General features: G+C 37.3%; 1 protein-coding gene across 1 annotated transcript in view; it reads right to left on the reverse strand.

Annotated features, from left to right (window-relative positions):
- LAMA2 (laminin subunit alpha 2) overlaps window positions 1–16,206 on the reverse strand; it is a 594,330-nt gene that overhangs the window by 176,808 nt on the left and 401,316 nt on the right. Inside the window, 6 exon segments of the mRNA XM_021084463.1 lie at window positions 3,222–3,339; window positions 7,091–7,224; window positions 7,308–7,496; window positions 7,873–8,052; window positions 8,745–8,888; window positions 10,408–10,644. Coding sequence (XP_020940122.1) covers window positions 3,222–3,339; window positions 7,091–7,224; window positions 7,308–7,496; window positions 7,873–8,052; window positions 8,745–8,888; window positions 10,408–10,644 — 1,002 coding nt within the window.

Below are 16,206 nucleotides of genomic sequence, written 5' to 3' on the forward strand. Positions count from 1 at the left end.
GTAATAGGTAAGGGTAAGTGTCTTCACAACTGGCTGTATTTACTGTAGTAACTAACAATTTTGTTTATTTGCAACCATATTTCTGGATAAAAAAGATGAAATGAGTAGCTTGTAAATGCAAATGTCTCTGAAATACCTTTCATTTGGTGAAAATATTGTAAAGGAATCACTTTGTGTATTCATGACCCAAAGCATATGTTACTAGAATGGGATGTATTATTTCAAACCTTCCTTAGTTCTTGCTTTGATGATTAGATTTTATGCCTGAGTAATTACACTGAGAATCAGGATGAATTATAAATAAGATGTATAATGGATTAGAGGCAATGGGTTGTGAAGGAAACCTCAGGTGCCTTATTATAAAAGATAGGTCTTTATCCCCATAATCTCTCCACTAAAATATTACTGTAATTATTGTCTATAAATAGGAGCTTAAATGAAATTCACAGGACATAGGTGAAGCCGTCAAGGCAGATAATAGTTTATATGTATTCTAGTTTTTCTTGATTTCTTCATATAGCATTTGCTTTATTTATGCTAATTTGTATTTTTATATAATGATGGAAAATTACTAAAAAATTAATGAGAAAGCATGTTTTAGAATATACCATTTTAAAAGTCTACTGATCATAACATGAAGAGTTTTTTTTTTCAGGATTATTATTTTCAAAAAAAATTTTTTTCCCACTGTACAGCATGGGGACCAAGTTACACATACATGTATACATACTTTTTCCTCCCTTTAGATATCTTGAAAAGAAAGTTACTTCAGCTATATTTTTCTGTATTTATTTAAGATATTCTTCACTTACGACCAAAAATATTAGCAGAGTATCAACTTATTTGAATGCAGTCTAACATGATCACAACATGGAGAGTTTTTAACATTTATAATCTGGAATGTAAGGTAGACTGCATTAAAACAAGTTGATAACTCTGCTAATATTTTTGGTCATAAGTGAAGAATATCTTAAATAAATACAGAAAAATACAGCTGAAGTAACTTTCTTTTCAAGATATCTAAAGGTCAGTACTGACTACCTTCTCAATATCTTCTATATTAAAATAATATTGCAGAATCAGAGAAGGTTAGAACTTCAAAACCCAACCTGCAATTTTATAGGTTGAATAACTATGCAATAACTAAGGCCTATAGCAATTAAGGGATTGACCAAGGTCACACAGTGAGTGAGATGGCAGTGCAGGCAAACTCTCCTTGATAAATAAAATTCCACCTCTTATCTAGAAAAATCTCAAGTATCTTCTGTCTTTTATCTTTAAATCTTTCATGCTCATTGGAAAGGTAGAATAGTTTGTACATGCCTCTTTCACTGTCTCATTTTTCACATTTATACTGTGTGTGCACATGTGTATTTCATCGGGCTGTGCATATATGTACAACATATATATACTTACTGGTATAGGTGCTCATGTATATATGTGTATGTAGGAATTATGATTTAATAAAGAGATGGATGATTTGATTATTTTTATATTAAAATGGACACATTCAAATACATATTTGCTGTTCAGAGCACTCACAAAGCTATAAAATTATTACAAGGATATTTCACAGATATTTTCAGTTATTCTTATGAAATTGTTTTTCTGAACTATGTGGAATTCATACAATGGTAACTAAGTTGACTGGCATTTCAATTTACAATGGAGCTTTTGTGTGAATGTTTTCATTTAAATTAATCATGATGATTCTACAGGTAAAAAAAACCCAAAGTCCAGCAACAAAGAGTAAACGCCCTGTTAAGTGATGGAGCTAAGGAGAATGCACTAAAACCAAACTCCTCTTTCTTTTCATTATACCATGCCTTCTCTCAAGAGATTTATATTCATTATTTTTAAGTTGTACTTCACCTGCCTCATGAGCCATACTTAATGAAACTTCTCAAATCCTGTTTATAAAAGATGTACGAAATTACAGCCATTCCTCATTATCTGCCAGTTCCAGGAGTCTCTGCAGATGCTTAGATCCGAGAGTCGATGGCTGTCTCACACCTGTGGGTTCAACATTAGTGGATTCAATCAACCACGGATGGGATTTCTGATCTACAGTTAGTTGGATATATGGATTGGAAAGCCACCGAGGGCCCACTGTATACTTACTGAAAAAAAAAAATCCACATGTAAGTGGACCCAGGCAGTGCAAACCCATGTTGTTCAAGGGTCACCTGTGTTTTCAATATAGCAACATATAACTACTTATTCCATTAATAATATTATTAACCATATTAACTAACAATGAGTACCCCTAGGCACTGTGGTAAGTTCATTTAGTCTTCTTCATATAATTCTTGGGCTATAGGTGGGAGAGATATTAAAAATATCTAACTGGTATGAGGGGGTCACCAACCAACCTAGGGGGAAAGAATCTGTGCTGTAGGACTGGGGCACATCAGGGAGGCCCCTCCCAGGCCAGCCTTTAGTTGTTGCACTGGGCGAGTGTGATGGCAGTGACTCAGGAGCTTGATTTCCCAGCTGAAGTGTAAGCAGATAAGAGCTGCACAAGGTCTCAGTCTTACTATATGATGAAATAGAGATTCAACCCCAGGCCAGTTTCTCAACAAGTCCACCTTCCCCTAGATCACACTCTTACTATTAAGACAATACTTGTAAAAATCAAACTGGTTCCACAAAGTAAAGATCTCAAAAATTTACCGGTTCTGAACATAGTCAAAGGAACATCCTAGAAAGTAAAACAAAAAAAGGCAGTTTTAAAAATCTAATGACTGAATGAGAGTGGAATTGTTGAATCAAAATATGACTGAGAAGCCTGTGTTGAAGGGAAGAGTCTGACATTTAGTGCCTCGGTTTTGTCACAATCTATATAAAAGCAATCTTTCAAAACCCAGTATAATCCTATCTCATGATCACTGCAGCTTCAATGTCTTAACTGTTCAGGAAAGGTGCCAAGAAAACAGATACAATAAACAAGACTTAAGAAAATATTCTTATTTTCTGTTTCATATTTTTACAAATCTTTTATTTTTTATCCAATATTCCCCTTGAGCTGTGATTCTTACTTCTAGGGAACAATAACATCATCCTTCCCTTGCTGCGTCTCACACTGTGAGTGGAAGATCAAATAAAATAGATTGAGGTTATGTGTGAAAGTAAAACTGATTGCAGTAAAGGTAGTTCAAGAGTATTTCCATTGGGTGGGTGAAGTGACCTGAGCTGAAGCAGGTCAGTTGGAGCCAGCTTACCTCACAAGACAAGCCAGAATAGCCTGGAGGACAATCACATCTTTCTATCAAGTGCGCTGGAGGGGTCACTGCTGTGATGCGTCCTTGTTCAGCTACCTCCATTGAGATTTCAGAAATCCTGGAAACAGTGAGCAAATACCTTGATGGCAGTACCAGTAAAGTCAGCTCACCTAGCAAACACTCCATCCTGCAGGAAGGGTCTTCTCGGGGTTTTGTCAATAATCGCACACTTGTTCTATTGTCTTAAAGCTGTCAAATTCCAGGGCCTCTGTGTGTCACATCTTATTCCTACATCTTTGCTTCCTCAAAGGGTGAGACTACACATTAGCAAAATATTCACAGAAATCATAAAGCAGCTAGGAAATTAGATGCCTGATGTCCTGTTGAGAAGTTATTAACGAAGAGTTTCCCCCCCCCACTTTTTAAAATGTGAGGGGCTTCAGGTAGACATGGCCAATTAATTAGACATTTACATTCTTTCAAACAGACAATCCAAGGTCACTCTCTGTTAGAACATCTCCTGTAGTTACTAGTGAAATTGCTTTTAATTTGCAACTGGCCCCGATTTTTTGCTCTTGAATCTGAACATCCTATCAAAGGACTTTAGAAAACCATTTAAGAAACAACAATTAAGCATAATCTAGTGATACTGATCTCTTTCTGATGATAAAGAACCTCTCAAATTAGTATATTATTAACTTTATTGAATAAATCCTTCAAGTAACTTAACCCACCCTTCCTATTGGTGAAAAGGTACTGATAATTAAAAAAAAATTATTCACAGTGAAAATGTTGAAACCCTTTTCATTAATTTGAAATTATACATTAAAAATATATGCAGTCCATAAACTCAGACCATTTCATGACTGACTAACTGGTAACATGAAATGTTCTGCAAATAAGCTTTTAAATGAGACAATGAATAGTTTTGCTTCAATAAAATTCACCTCCAATAGCTTAAGGAGCTTGAATCATAAACTTCATAACAAGCATAGGTAGGTTTTACTGACACTGAATTACGAATGCACATTCTGATTTGGCTCACATTGTATTCTGCAGTCTGAAGACCACACTTTATGAAACACATGTTTAGTTAAAATTCGGATTTAATGTTCCCCTCCTTATAGGATGCACAGCAGTTGTGATCTCTAAACAAACAACCCCTGCTTAAAATAAAGACTCTGGGTTCACTGCTGGTGTAGGAAGGTGACTTGGTGTTTGTTGACAAGTTGTCTGTATTGGCTTCTCAAGGTATTTTTTTAACCTGAGCAGTTACTAGCATTACCTTCCCTTCTCACAACATCCACACAACAACACTAGTGAGTATTTAAAAACTAAGGGAAACTTGAATGGTGTCAGCAACAAATATTTATGCAACACATCATTTTTTTCCCTCAGGGAATTAGAGAGGAGCTGTTTTGCCTGAATCAGGGATTTGGCCAAACTCAGGCCTCTACTTAAATGAGTCCTGAAAAACAAAGTCATTAAGTTCTTCCAAGAAATGTAAGAAAAGACAAAAGCAAAGAAAAAAGAGCATTTCAGGGTTGACCATACGTACAAAGTGAGAATCTCAAACCACATGCATAAGAAGCTCTGCTTCTGCCTAAAGATGCAGAGTTACGTCTTAACTACTTCAGAGGAAAGACTCAAACGTATTTTTGATCTTTGTTATAATTCCACTGTTCTACAAAATCAAGTGCTGACCCACTACTCTACTTGCTTTTATTGTTTCTAGACGTTCACTCTCGTTTTTATGGAGTCTAGAAAAAGCGAAGTATTTATTTACTCTAATGTTTCAGAAGATAAACTCCCAAGCCAAAGAATATCATTTAGTGAGGTATGTGAAATAAAGCAATGAGAGACTTATAGGGGAAAAAAAAAAGCGACCTTACAGTGAAGAAAGGTGGAATGGTGTGAGAGAGGCAAAGAAAGTATAATGAAAAATGCATGACAACATTGTTTCTTTCAGATTTGCTACCAAAGTGTTCTGTGTACCTACCAAACTTTTTTTTTTACTGAGGCATGGGAACAATTTGCAAAATAACATATCTGCACACTCGCAAAGTTACCTGCTGTCTTCTATGACATGCAAACCTGCTTTGGCTGGTCACCTGATTTACATTTGATATTCAAAAATAATTAACAATATATAGTTGACAACATATTTTGATACATGCTTTTAGAAAATCATTTTGCATAAAAGAATCTTCTGCTAGAAATGAGAACTATGAAAAAGAAATCAACGCAACACAGACTTGAAAGTGAATTTCAGTCCTTGATTTGGTCCCTACGTTTGGTACAATCAGAAGAGCAACATGGATCATCTGCAACAAAGAAAGGATTTTCTGCTACATGTTTAGTGCAAAGTAAACATTTGAAATACGGTATTTTTATATTCACTGGCTTATCAATAGAGGGTTCATAATTTTGTTTTATTTTCCTGGCCCAATTTACTATTTTGTTATATAAGACTATTTTTAAACTTTTTTTTTTTGTTTTCATATTCTTATAAGACATAATGGAGAAAACCGATATGCTAGAGAAATTGAGACTGTGTATGAATTGAATTCAACTTTCAGCCTCCATGGTATGAAATTTAGCTACATCTGTGCAATTCTTCATTTTATCTAATTGGATGAGTTTTCCCTTATACTTGAGGCATCTGACCATGTGTACTCATGATGCTGAAGTATCCTGGTTTTTTCATTAATTTTCTCTTTACTCTATCATTTTTATGTATATCTTTTTTTTTTTGGTCTTTTTGTCTTTTTAGGGCTGCACCCATGGCATATGGAGGTTCCCAGGCTAGGGGTCCAACTGGAGGTGAAGCCACCGGCCTACGCCACAGCCATAGCAACGTGGGATCTGAGATGTGTCTGCGACCTACACCACAGTTCACTGCAACATCAGATCCTTAACCTACTGAGCAAGGCCAGTGATCGAACCCAGATCCTCATGGATTCTAGTCAGGTTAGCTAACTTCTAAGCCACAGCAGGAACACCTCATTTTTATATATATCTTCTATTAATTCCTCCCCCCACCCCATGGTATACAAACATGCTTCTCTCAGATGAAACAATCATCCCTTGACTTTTGACACATCTCATTCCTCCCTTTCACAGTTTCATTCATGGAAAATAATAGCCTACACTCATAACAGTAGGTTCATTATGCCCCATTCATTCCTCAAAACATTGAGACTATTTCTGCTCCAGGACGTCACTAAAACTGGTATTGCAAATGTTACCAGTGTGATCCTAAGTGTCAGTGTGAGAGTCCCATTTCAGCTGGCCTCTCTGGGTCATATGCAAACACTGTACACTCTCTCTTGTAGTATTCTCATCATTTGGCTTCCTCGATCCCACATTCATTCTTACATTCATTCTTGCTCTTCTTCTGGGTACTTTCCCATTCAATGTGATTCCCAATCTTTTCACATCATCAAACACAGGGAGAAGGACAATAGAGTGTGACACACTGGGGTGAACAGATGAGAATCCATATGGTTGGAAGAGACAGGACCAACCTGGCCCTGTCTGGTTCCCCTGAGGGTTGAAGAAGGACACTTTCTTAGCAATCTTGTAACCTACCAATAGCACAACAGTGAATTCTCTGCTGTGGATTCTCATTGAAAACTCACCATGTCAAAGATCAATACAACATTTGTCTCCTTACTCTTGCTTCCGATTTTGTTTTCCTTTTTGTGGGGGAGGAGTAGTAAATTCCACCACGTGACCTGGATGCCATCCTTGACTTGTTTTGTCATCCTGCTCCCAAATCAAATTTTGAAATCCTTGTCTGTCTTACTGATCTTAACTACAGATTCTAGAATAAGAACTTAACTTGGAGGTTCTTAATTATAGTTTACCTGCTTTGTCTCATGATATTTCCATAGGTAGCTTTGATGAGAATATAATGGATATCATATAGGATATCCAAGAAATCTTCACGGGTCACAGTTCTACTGACTCGAGGATCATCACCATAATATTTCCATTCTTTCTATTAACAAGAAAAGAGATCACTTTGACAAAACTGAATGTAAAACCACTGGCATCCTGGCACCCAACAACTAACAACCTTACCTCTGTCATTTCAATTTCATGTCTTGTCAACTGGCCAATCAGAGGAGCAGCCATATGCCTAATGATAATTCTCGCATGAGTTGGAGTCCCGCCTCGAATGATAACTTGAGGATTATATGTAGAGAAACCTGTCTCTTCCCGAGCCTCAAAATAGATTGCATACTTGAGTTTGCCACCATAGGCCATCAGCTGACAAAATAAAGCAGGGAGTGGTGAGTTAGATAAATCGCCAAATAGCAGGATTCTAAAAACATATTTTAGGAGTTCCCATCATGGCTTGGTGGTTAATGAATCCGATTTGGAACCATGAGGTTGTGGGTTCGATCCCTGGCCTTGCTCAGTGGGTTAAGGATCTGGCGTTGCCATGAGCTGTGGTGTAGGTTGCAGACACGGCTCAGATTCCGTGTTGCTGTGGCTCTGGCGTAGGCCGGCGGCTACAGCTCTGATTAGACTCTGGGCCTGGGAATCTCCATATGCCGCAGAAGTGGCCCTAGAAAATGGCATAAAGACAAAAAAAAAAAAAATTTATTTTGTTCTCATGTGACTTCAAAGTTCTCGTTCTCACCTTCTTTCCTTCAAATTGTTCTGGAAGTTTCCAATAAAAAGGTTCCAAATGGAGGTCTTGTCTCACCAGCTCCATGTGTGCAATAATCTCTGGATGTTGAAAAGCGATGCCTTTGGTAGTTGTATGCTGCAGTGCCTCATCCACCAGGGGCAGAATGGTCTGCTCAGGCTGCAGAGTCACCTGCGTGGGATCAACACACAGCAGATGGCTGAGCTGAAGTCTGTGGGGGCCTCCTTTAAAACCGAGTTACGGACTGTATGTCTATCTGCAGCCCCATCCCCTTCTGATGACGTGTTCTTACGAGAAGCAGAACTCGTGCACAATGAAGAGGGAGAAGAGGGGATAAACCTCTCCGACTTGTTGGCACAGGGAAATCCACATTTGTGAAAACTGGTCTTTCACACTAAAAGTAGAGCTTAAAAGTAGGGACAGTTAAAAGAAAATTAAGGTATAAAGGAAGACATTTCCATGCTAAAAAAGATTCTCTAAGGCTGGTTGGAGTAAATGTGCAAGTTCTGGTTTTCATTTTCATTGCATGGAAACAGATCTGCCTTTCCTCTCTGCTGCCCCCATCTTCCAAAAGGCATCTTCTTCCCATCCCAAAACATAATGTTTCTTTTATAGGGTTTTCCTTTTTCACTTGGCCTCTATTTCCTTATCCACAATAAATGAACGATTTTTAAGGAAGACGAGAAAAGGGATTTATTCCAACTGTCTAATGGCACATGGTCCCTTTACAAGTACCCAGTGTGCACAGGGCAAAAGGTTACTTACGTGTCTTGCCGTTTCCCCCTGCCCCTTGGTGTCGGGCTAAAAGATGTCAGCGGGAATGAACATTATACAATTACATGGCTCAGCAGTTTCTTACTCACCCACGTACGGATCAGTCCTTTTGCTTCAGAGCACTGAGTAGTAACACCGAAGCAATAGCAGCTGCTGCAGCCAAGTGGATTCTTGGCGTCAAGTCCAAATTTGCCAGGCCGGCACCTGTCACAGTGGACACCTTCCACATTCACCTGAAGAAAGATGAGAGCTCCTCAGAGTCCACGTGGTGAAGTTAGGAGAGAAATAAATTCAGGAATGAATAACGGGAGTGCACTTTTTAAAAATAAGTAAACAAAAAATAGAACAATGCTGAATATTAGACTCACATCTTACATGGCATATGTAGTTAATCTCGTTGTTAGCGTGTCATGGGTTTTACAAATGCTTTATTTATAAATATGTACATTACTAAGGATATTGTATATTGTTTTTTAAATTTAAGCAGCACATTTCCCTACTATTCCACTGTGAGGAATACGAAAGAGCTATGAGAATTTCAAAAGTAAAAGGAAAACATTGGTTCCTAGACAGTGGTGTGATGCAAAGTTCTAAAAGACAGGCAGATTTATTTAAAAAATACAGATTTATCTAATTATTACTGAATACTGTATATACTCACATATAACATGTGTTAAGCATGATGTATAATCATACTTATAATATGCAGTAAAGTAGCATCATACTTTGTGTTTTGCCCAGGACTTTTGGTACCATTTTCCTAAATTCTCAAGACTGTTTTAACAACCACTCCCCAGATTTCATCCTCCTCTTTCCTTTGTCCTTCTCTGTACAAACTTTCTTTCTTTCTTTTTTTTTTTGTCTTTTTGCCTTTTCTAGGGCCGCTCCTGTGGCATATGGAGGTTCCCAGGCTAGGGGTTGAAATGGAGCTGTAGCCACTGGCCTACACCACAGCCACAGCAACTCGGGATCAGAGCCACGTCTGCAATCTACACCACAGTTCACGGCAACACTGGATCCTTAACCCACTGAGCAAGGCCAGGGATCGAACCCGCAATCTCATGGTTCCTAGTCGGAGTTATTAACCACTGAGCCACGACGGGCACTGCTGCACAAACTTTTTCTTGAAAAGATACTTCTGACACAGTCTTAACTGCATTTATTCTGGGGTTGATTTTCAGAAATATCTAAGGGGGAAAATGCTGCTTATCCTTTATATTGCCTGTTTTTCTACTTCATTTAACAATATTAATGAGGGCTGAAATTTGCATATAGTTACTGTTGTAATGTCAGTGTTTATACATGATGAAATTTTACTGAACTTCCACAGCAGTAAATATATTTTCAGTGGACAGTGATTGTGGATTAATTTGAGGAGAAATTTTTTTATAAGCCTTATTATTTAGCTGTGATTTTCTCTGATGATGCTTAAGAAAACTTTTTTTCCTCTCAGACTATTCTTGTTTCAGCAAAATGAATATGTAAAGACAAACTGAGCTTTATTGTAGAAACTGTATCATTTATACCAGCTAGAAAAAAAAACAACCAAAAAAACCCCACTAGGATTTGGTTGAAAGTAAGCTTTTAAAAAGTAGTGATATTTGTATGCCAGATCAAACCTCTGTGTCTGACGATGAAGTGTTGTTTGTCTGTCTGTTTGGCCTCATGATGCAGAAATAAATAACTGAAGTTGAAACTGAGCAACAGAAACAGGAGTGGGGTTTTTCCTTACTGAACTTCCGCAGCACGTACCTTACAAGTACACTGCCCAGTCTGATCGATGCAGGAGCATTTTTTAGTCTCTAAATCACAGCTTGAGTCATCAGTCCCTGGCAGGAAGCAGTCACAGGGACTACAGTGAGGGTAGTTCCAGTGACCTCGATTGCACTCTGTACATTTTGCACCAGAGAATTTTGGACGACAGTTGCATTGGCCTGTGTTTACATTGCATTGGAAATCCAAAGAGCCTATCGAGCTGCAGTTACAAGCCTATGGAAGAGATAAAAACAGCAACGATTAACATCATTTCATGGGAAATATCTTTAAATTTTAATTCTACTGCTTCTACGCTTCCCTTAAGCAGATATTAATCATGAGTCTGTTACACGCTTTGTACTGTTCTAGTGTAGTCGCTTGGGAAACATCAGTGAACATAATGTTAAAATTGCTTCCTGCATTTACCAAAATATATGAGTGTCCAGAAACCATAAAGCTACTGAATAAGAAAGAAACTGTGTTTCCTCTGTCTTTGTGGCAAGGAGGAGTTAGGTATAGGTTTTCTTCAAACACTTCTTGTTTCAAAGACTGACATTGAGATAAAGCCATTTCATCTAATCATTTCATTTTTATAGCATTTATTGTATAGAGACATACTTTACAGTCTAATGAAGGGAGAGAAATAAATATGTTAATATAACACAAGAGAATAAGCATGATATAATAGAAGTGCAACTGCTCTGAGAACATATGAAAAGCACCAAACCGGATGTGGGAAAGCCAGAGAGAATTTAAATAAGTGATATCCAGGATGTTTTTTAGAATTTAGTTTTGCAGATAAGCCTGATTTGAGGTGCTTTGTTGCTAACTTTCTGTATCCTTCCTGGATACACATAGGATTTTATCTTTATATATATAATTTATAGGTTTGCTAGAATTTTTAAAAGTTTGAGTCTTTTAAAAAATGAATTTAGTTGATTTACAATGTTGTGATAATTTCTTCTGTACAAAAAAGTGATTCAGTTATACCTATATACACAGCCATTCTTTTTCAGATTCTTTTCCCAGATTATCACAGAACTATATTCCAACAATACTTTAAAAAGACAGAAAAAATTAATTTCAGTAGCAAGTTCTTTCAATTTGAGAACTTGTTTTTTAATTCAGTGCTGTTTTCGTCAAACTTGTTTCTGCTTGCTATTTCAGTTCTAATTTATCAGTTTTTTTCTTTTTTTTCTTTTTGGCCATGCAAAAGCCTCCAGGCCAAGGATCAAACTCATTCCAGAGCTGCAACTTGAGCCACAGCAGTGAAAATGCTGGATCCTTAACCTCTCGGCCACCAGGGAACTCCACTTTTTCCGTTTTCCTCTTCAGGATCACCTATAATTCTTAAAGTACCTCATTTTTGTCTGTCTGCCAAACATAATATACCACTGTCTTCTGTCATCATTTCCCCATTTGCGTCTCAACTTTGTTCTCCATTTTGCCCCTCCCATTCTACACAGTGAAAATTCTGCTGTATGTATATACCACCAACGCTTATTTTAATTACACTATTGCACTTTTAGCTTTTTAATAATTTCTTTCTATTTATTTATTTATTTATTTATTTGTTGTCTTTTCTAGGGCCGCCTCCCATGGCATATGGAGGTTCCCAGGCTAGGGGTCGAATCAGAGCTGTAGCCGCCAGCCTACGCCAGAACCACAGCAATGCAGGATCTGAGCCACATCTGTGACCTACACCACAGCTCACGGCAACGCTGGATCCTTAACCCACTGAGCAAGGCCAGGGATCGAATCAGCAACCTCATGGTTCCTAGTCGGATTCATTAACCACTGTGCCATGACGGGAACTCCAGCTTTTTAATAATTTCTTTATTTCATCTCTGTGGCAGTCTTCAATTGCTGCTCATCCACATGTCTTTTTGTCTTTTATTCCTTAAGGCTTTCTGCTTCTGATTTACAGAGCTCACAGCTCCATGCAATTTAATTAGACTTCAAGAGGATTTCTAAAACGTTATTTAAGATCTGGGAATCAATCATTGGCAGAGAGCAGTTGTGCCAATGATTACTCTGCCGCCTCCGAGCTCTGCACTCACTCCTCCTTGCCCTGCTTTGTGATACTAGAGTCTGATGCTGTGGACATTTCTCCCTGGTCAGGTAGCAGAATGTTAGGCTTAGTCAACAAAGGGTCTTGGAAAGACCTAATAAGGCCATAGTGGTGGGAAGATACTTCTGTTTTGGGTTCTGGTTCTTCATTACTATCATTGTCATTATTATTTAACTATTTAGCTTGGGAGCCCAGAGCCCCAAAGAATTCCATCTGTGCTCTCAGGCCACTCTCTCCTTTGGCAGCTTAGGTCTTAGGTCTGTTCTACCAGGGCAGGATGCTTTTAAGTAGGTCCAGCATGCCCATCTCCTCCAGCAAAGGTGGATAGCTTCTACAGACCAGCAAATTTGGGCAAGTTTTCTCTATACTTATTAGTACTATTGCTTTGTTTTACCTCCAGCAGGCTGTGCATTCCTATGGGAGCCACACTCTGTCTGAACCTCAGTCTTGCTGGGAGTAGGGAGCAGGGCCATGTCTTCTCTTAGTCCTTGGTTCCTTTACTGCCCAACCTGCCCTCCCACTGAAGTAGTAGCTACTTTTTTGTACCTAATACTTTAGGATTTTTTATATCTCTCCTTTATCCTTTTCAGTAACTAGCCACCTTTTACCAGTGAACAATTCTTAATATTCTACTTACCCTGTTTAAGTAACTAGTGTGGTTTCTATCTCCCAAGTGGGTACCACCTCTCGCTGTATCTGAGTTTGCCATCACAAAGGGTTTGCACTTAGTCTATGACCCGCCTCTTTTTGGTGCTGTTCCATTATACCTCTTAGTTCTACAGCGCCATGGCAGACTTGTATGCATAGCAACTTGCCCAATTCCCAGATTCAAGTCTGGCTGGATCTCACTTTGCATTTCTCACACTTTCATTGCTCAGCTTAATTCTTACATCCACCACTGCTAGGGATATTCCTGCTTCTGCTCCTGCCAACAGGAGCTTACTTATGGGACAACTCTTTCCAGGATATTATGTACAATCACCAGCTTCTCATCTCTTATGTCTCTCCTGTCCAAACGTTTGGTGAAATATTTTCCCAGTTGCTGACATTAAAATATCACCTGGCCTTCTTGTTGGTGTCTTTATGATTAAGTATTTTTCTATGCCTCATTGCTAACCAGTAAAAGGGCCTGAGGTAGGGGATGCTACTAAAAGTTATTTTAAACCCAAAAAGTGAAAATATAATTTTTATTTCACTACAAACATAGCCATAGTTTCCAAAGCATAAGACAAAGCACTGCCTTAATTTCAAGTAACCTTGTAGAATGAGAATTCAGAATAAGGATGATTGACTTATTCACTTAAATAATTTTTTTCTTGACTCTTTTAAACAAAATTGGCCATAATCATGAATAGAAAATGATGATATGTCATGGAAACTATAATCATGCAATAAATTTTAAAACCGTCTTATGAGATATTTAACTAAAATAAATGCCTTATTAACCTTACTAACTAAAATAATTGATTTTTTGGCTTTAACTAAAATATGAAATGTCTGCTACCCAATTTATTATATAAGACCAAAGCATTAATTCTTAAAGACTAGTCAACAGTACACATAGATATTGGGACCTTTCCAAATCAGGAAGTTTATTCAGGAAGTAACAGTAGAAGATAAACGAGACCATTAACCATGTGTTTAGATAGCGCTATAGCCAACATCAACCTTAAATCATAATTAGATGTAATGTTTATTTAGCAATAGAGGATTTATGCACTATTCCCCTGCTAATGAAAGATGGCAGGCTTTGTATTCTATTTCAATAAAAGCTCAAATGATGTGTGTGCTCACACCTTAGCACAGAGAAATTACCCATGACACAACGAAAGGAAAGCTATAAATCTCAAAATCACTGTTCATTTAGATTTTAGTCATATAAGTTTTTTAAATAGTAGAATACATGCTCATGAATATTTGAGGGAGCGATAAATTTTTTGTAATTGTTTATAATGATGACGTGCCTACCTATTTCAGAAATTTGGATTTTTAACTGTAGTTCAAATAATCAAAAATTTTAATCAACTTCAGTTAACAATGTTTATTCAATGATAAGTAAATGTAATGATATCAAACAAGGAAATATTAAAAAAAAACTTGGTCTATATTCTATCCTGATTTTTATCCTGAACATTAGGCATCAGCTTAGCTTCAATTTTAGGAGTTTTATTAGAGTTTGGCCACATTGTAGGATTCTGTAGATAACATGGAACACTTATAAGTTATGTATGACTTACTCATGAGTCTGAGAAATGGAGCAGATACTTATATATCAGGTTGAAATTGCACAAATGTCAGTAGAAACTTAGAGCACTGCTCATATTCATCAAAAATCTTTGGAACTCTTGAGGAATTTTTATTTTGTTCCCAAAACTGTAGCTTTATGGACCTTCAAACTTAATAGTACTGTTAAGAAAAATGAGTATCCTGTCTAGTTTTTATTTAATCATGTCTAATTGAAGTTATGTATCTGAACTTCCTTGAACAATCACTGATATTCTTATTTTCCTCTAGATCAGCGTATTTTAGACCAATGTATTCAGGTATTTTATCATATGTGTAAGAATAGTTATAGTCTATGTGTGATCTTTGCATAAAAAAAGTTTACATTCTACAGAGTACTACTGAGGCAGAATACTAACTCAGGTAGTCAGTGTAGGAGCATGGGCTTTGATGCATTCTTCGATATGGCCATTAACATGTGCGGCTTAAGTTCTCAGCATATAAGTCCTTTATCTCTTTGGTCAGGTGTATTCCCAGGTATTTGATTTTTTGGGGTGTAATTTTAAAAGGTATTGTGTTTTTGTATTTCTTTTCTAAAATTTCATTGTTAGTACACAGAAATGTGACTGATTTCTGAATGTTAATCTTATATCCTGCTACTTTGCTGAATTTGCTGATCAGTTCAAGTAGTTTTTGGCTTGAGTCCTTAGGGTTTTCTATATATAGTATCATGTCATCTGCATATAGTGACAGTTTCTAAACATTAATCAAGGAAAGCAATGAAGATGTAAAGAAATGGAAAGACATCCCATGCTCCTGGGTTGGAAAAATTAATATTTCAAAAATGGCCATACTATCCAAAGCAATCTACACATTCAATGCAATCCCTATCAATTTACCCATGGCATTTTTCACAGAACCAGAACAAACGATCCAAAAATTCACATGGAAACACAAAAGACCCAGAATTGGCAAAGCAATTCTGATGAACAAAAACCAAGCAGGAGGCATAACTCTCCCACACTTCGGGCACTATTACAAAGCTGGAGAAATCAAGACAGTGTGGTACTGGTACCAAAACAGACACACAGAACAATGAAGCAGAACAGACCCAGAAAAAACCCAGAGACCTATGGTCAATTAATCTTTGACAAAGTAGGCAAGAACATAAAACGGAAAAAAGATGGTCTTTTCAGCAGTATTGCTGGGAAACCTGGACAGCTGCATGCAAATCAATGAAACTAGCACATACTCTCACACCATGCACCAAATAAACTCAAAATGACTTAAAGACTTAAATATAAAAGACACCATTGAACTCCTAGAAGAGAACATAGGCAAAACATTCTCTGATATCAGCCTTATAAATGTTTTCTCAGGTCAGTCTCCCAAAGCAACAGAAATAAAAGCAAAAACAAACCAATGGGACCTAATCAAACTGAAAAGCTTTTGCACAGAAAAGGAAACTAAAAAGAAAATAAAAAGACAACTTACAGAATGGG

Source organism: Sus scrofa, chromosome 1, assembly GCF_000003025.6.
Source record: "Sus scrofa isolate TJ Tabasco breed Duroc chromosome 1, Sscrofa11.1, whole genome shotgun sequence".
In the NCBI taxonomy this organism is placed as follows: Eukaryota; Metazoa; Chordata; class Mammalia; order Artiodactyla; family Suidae; genus Sus; species Sus scrofa.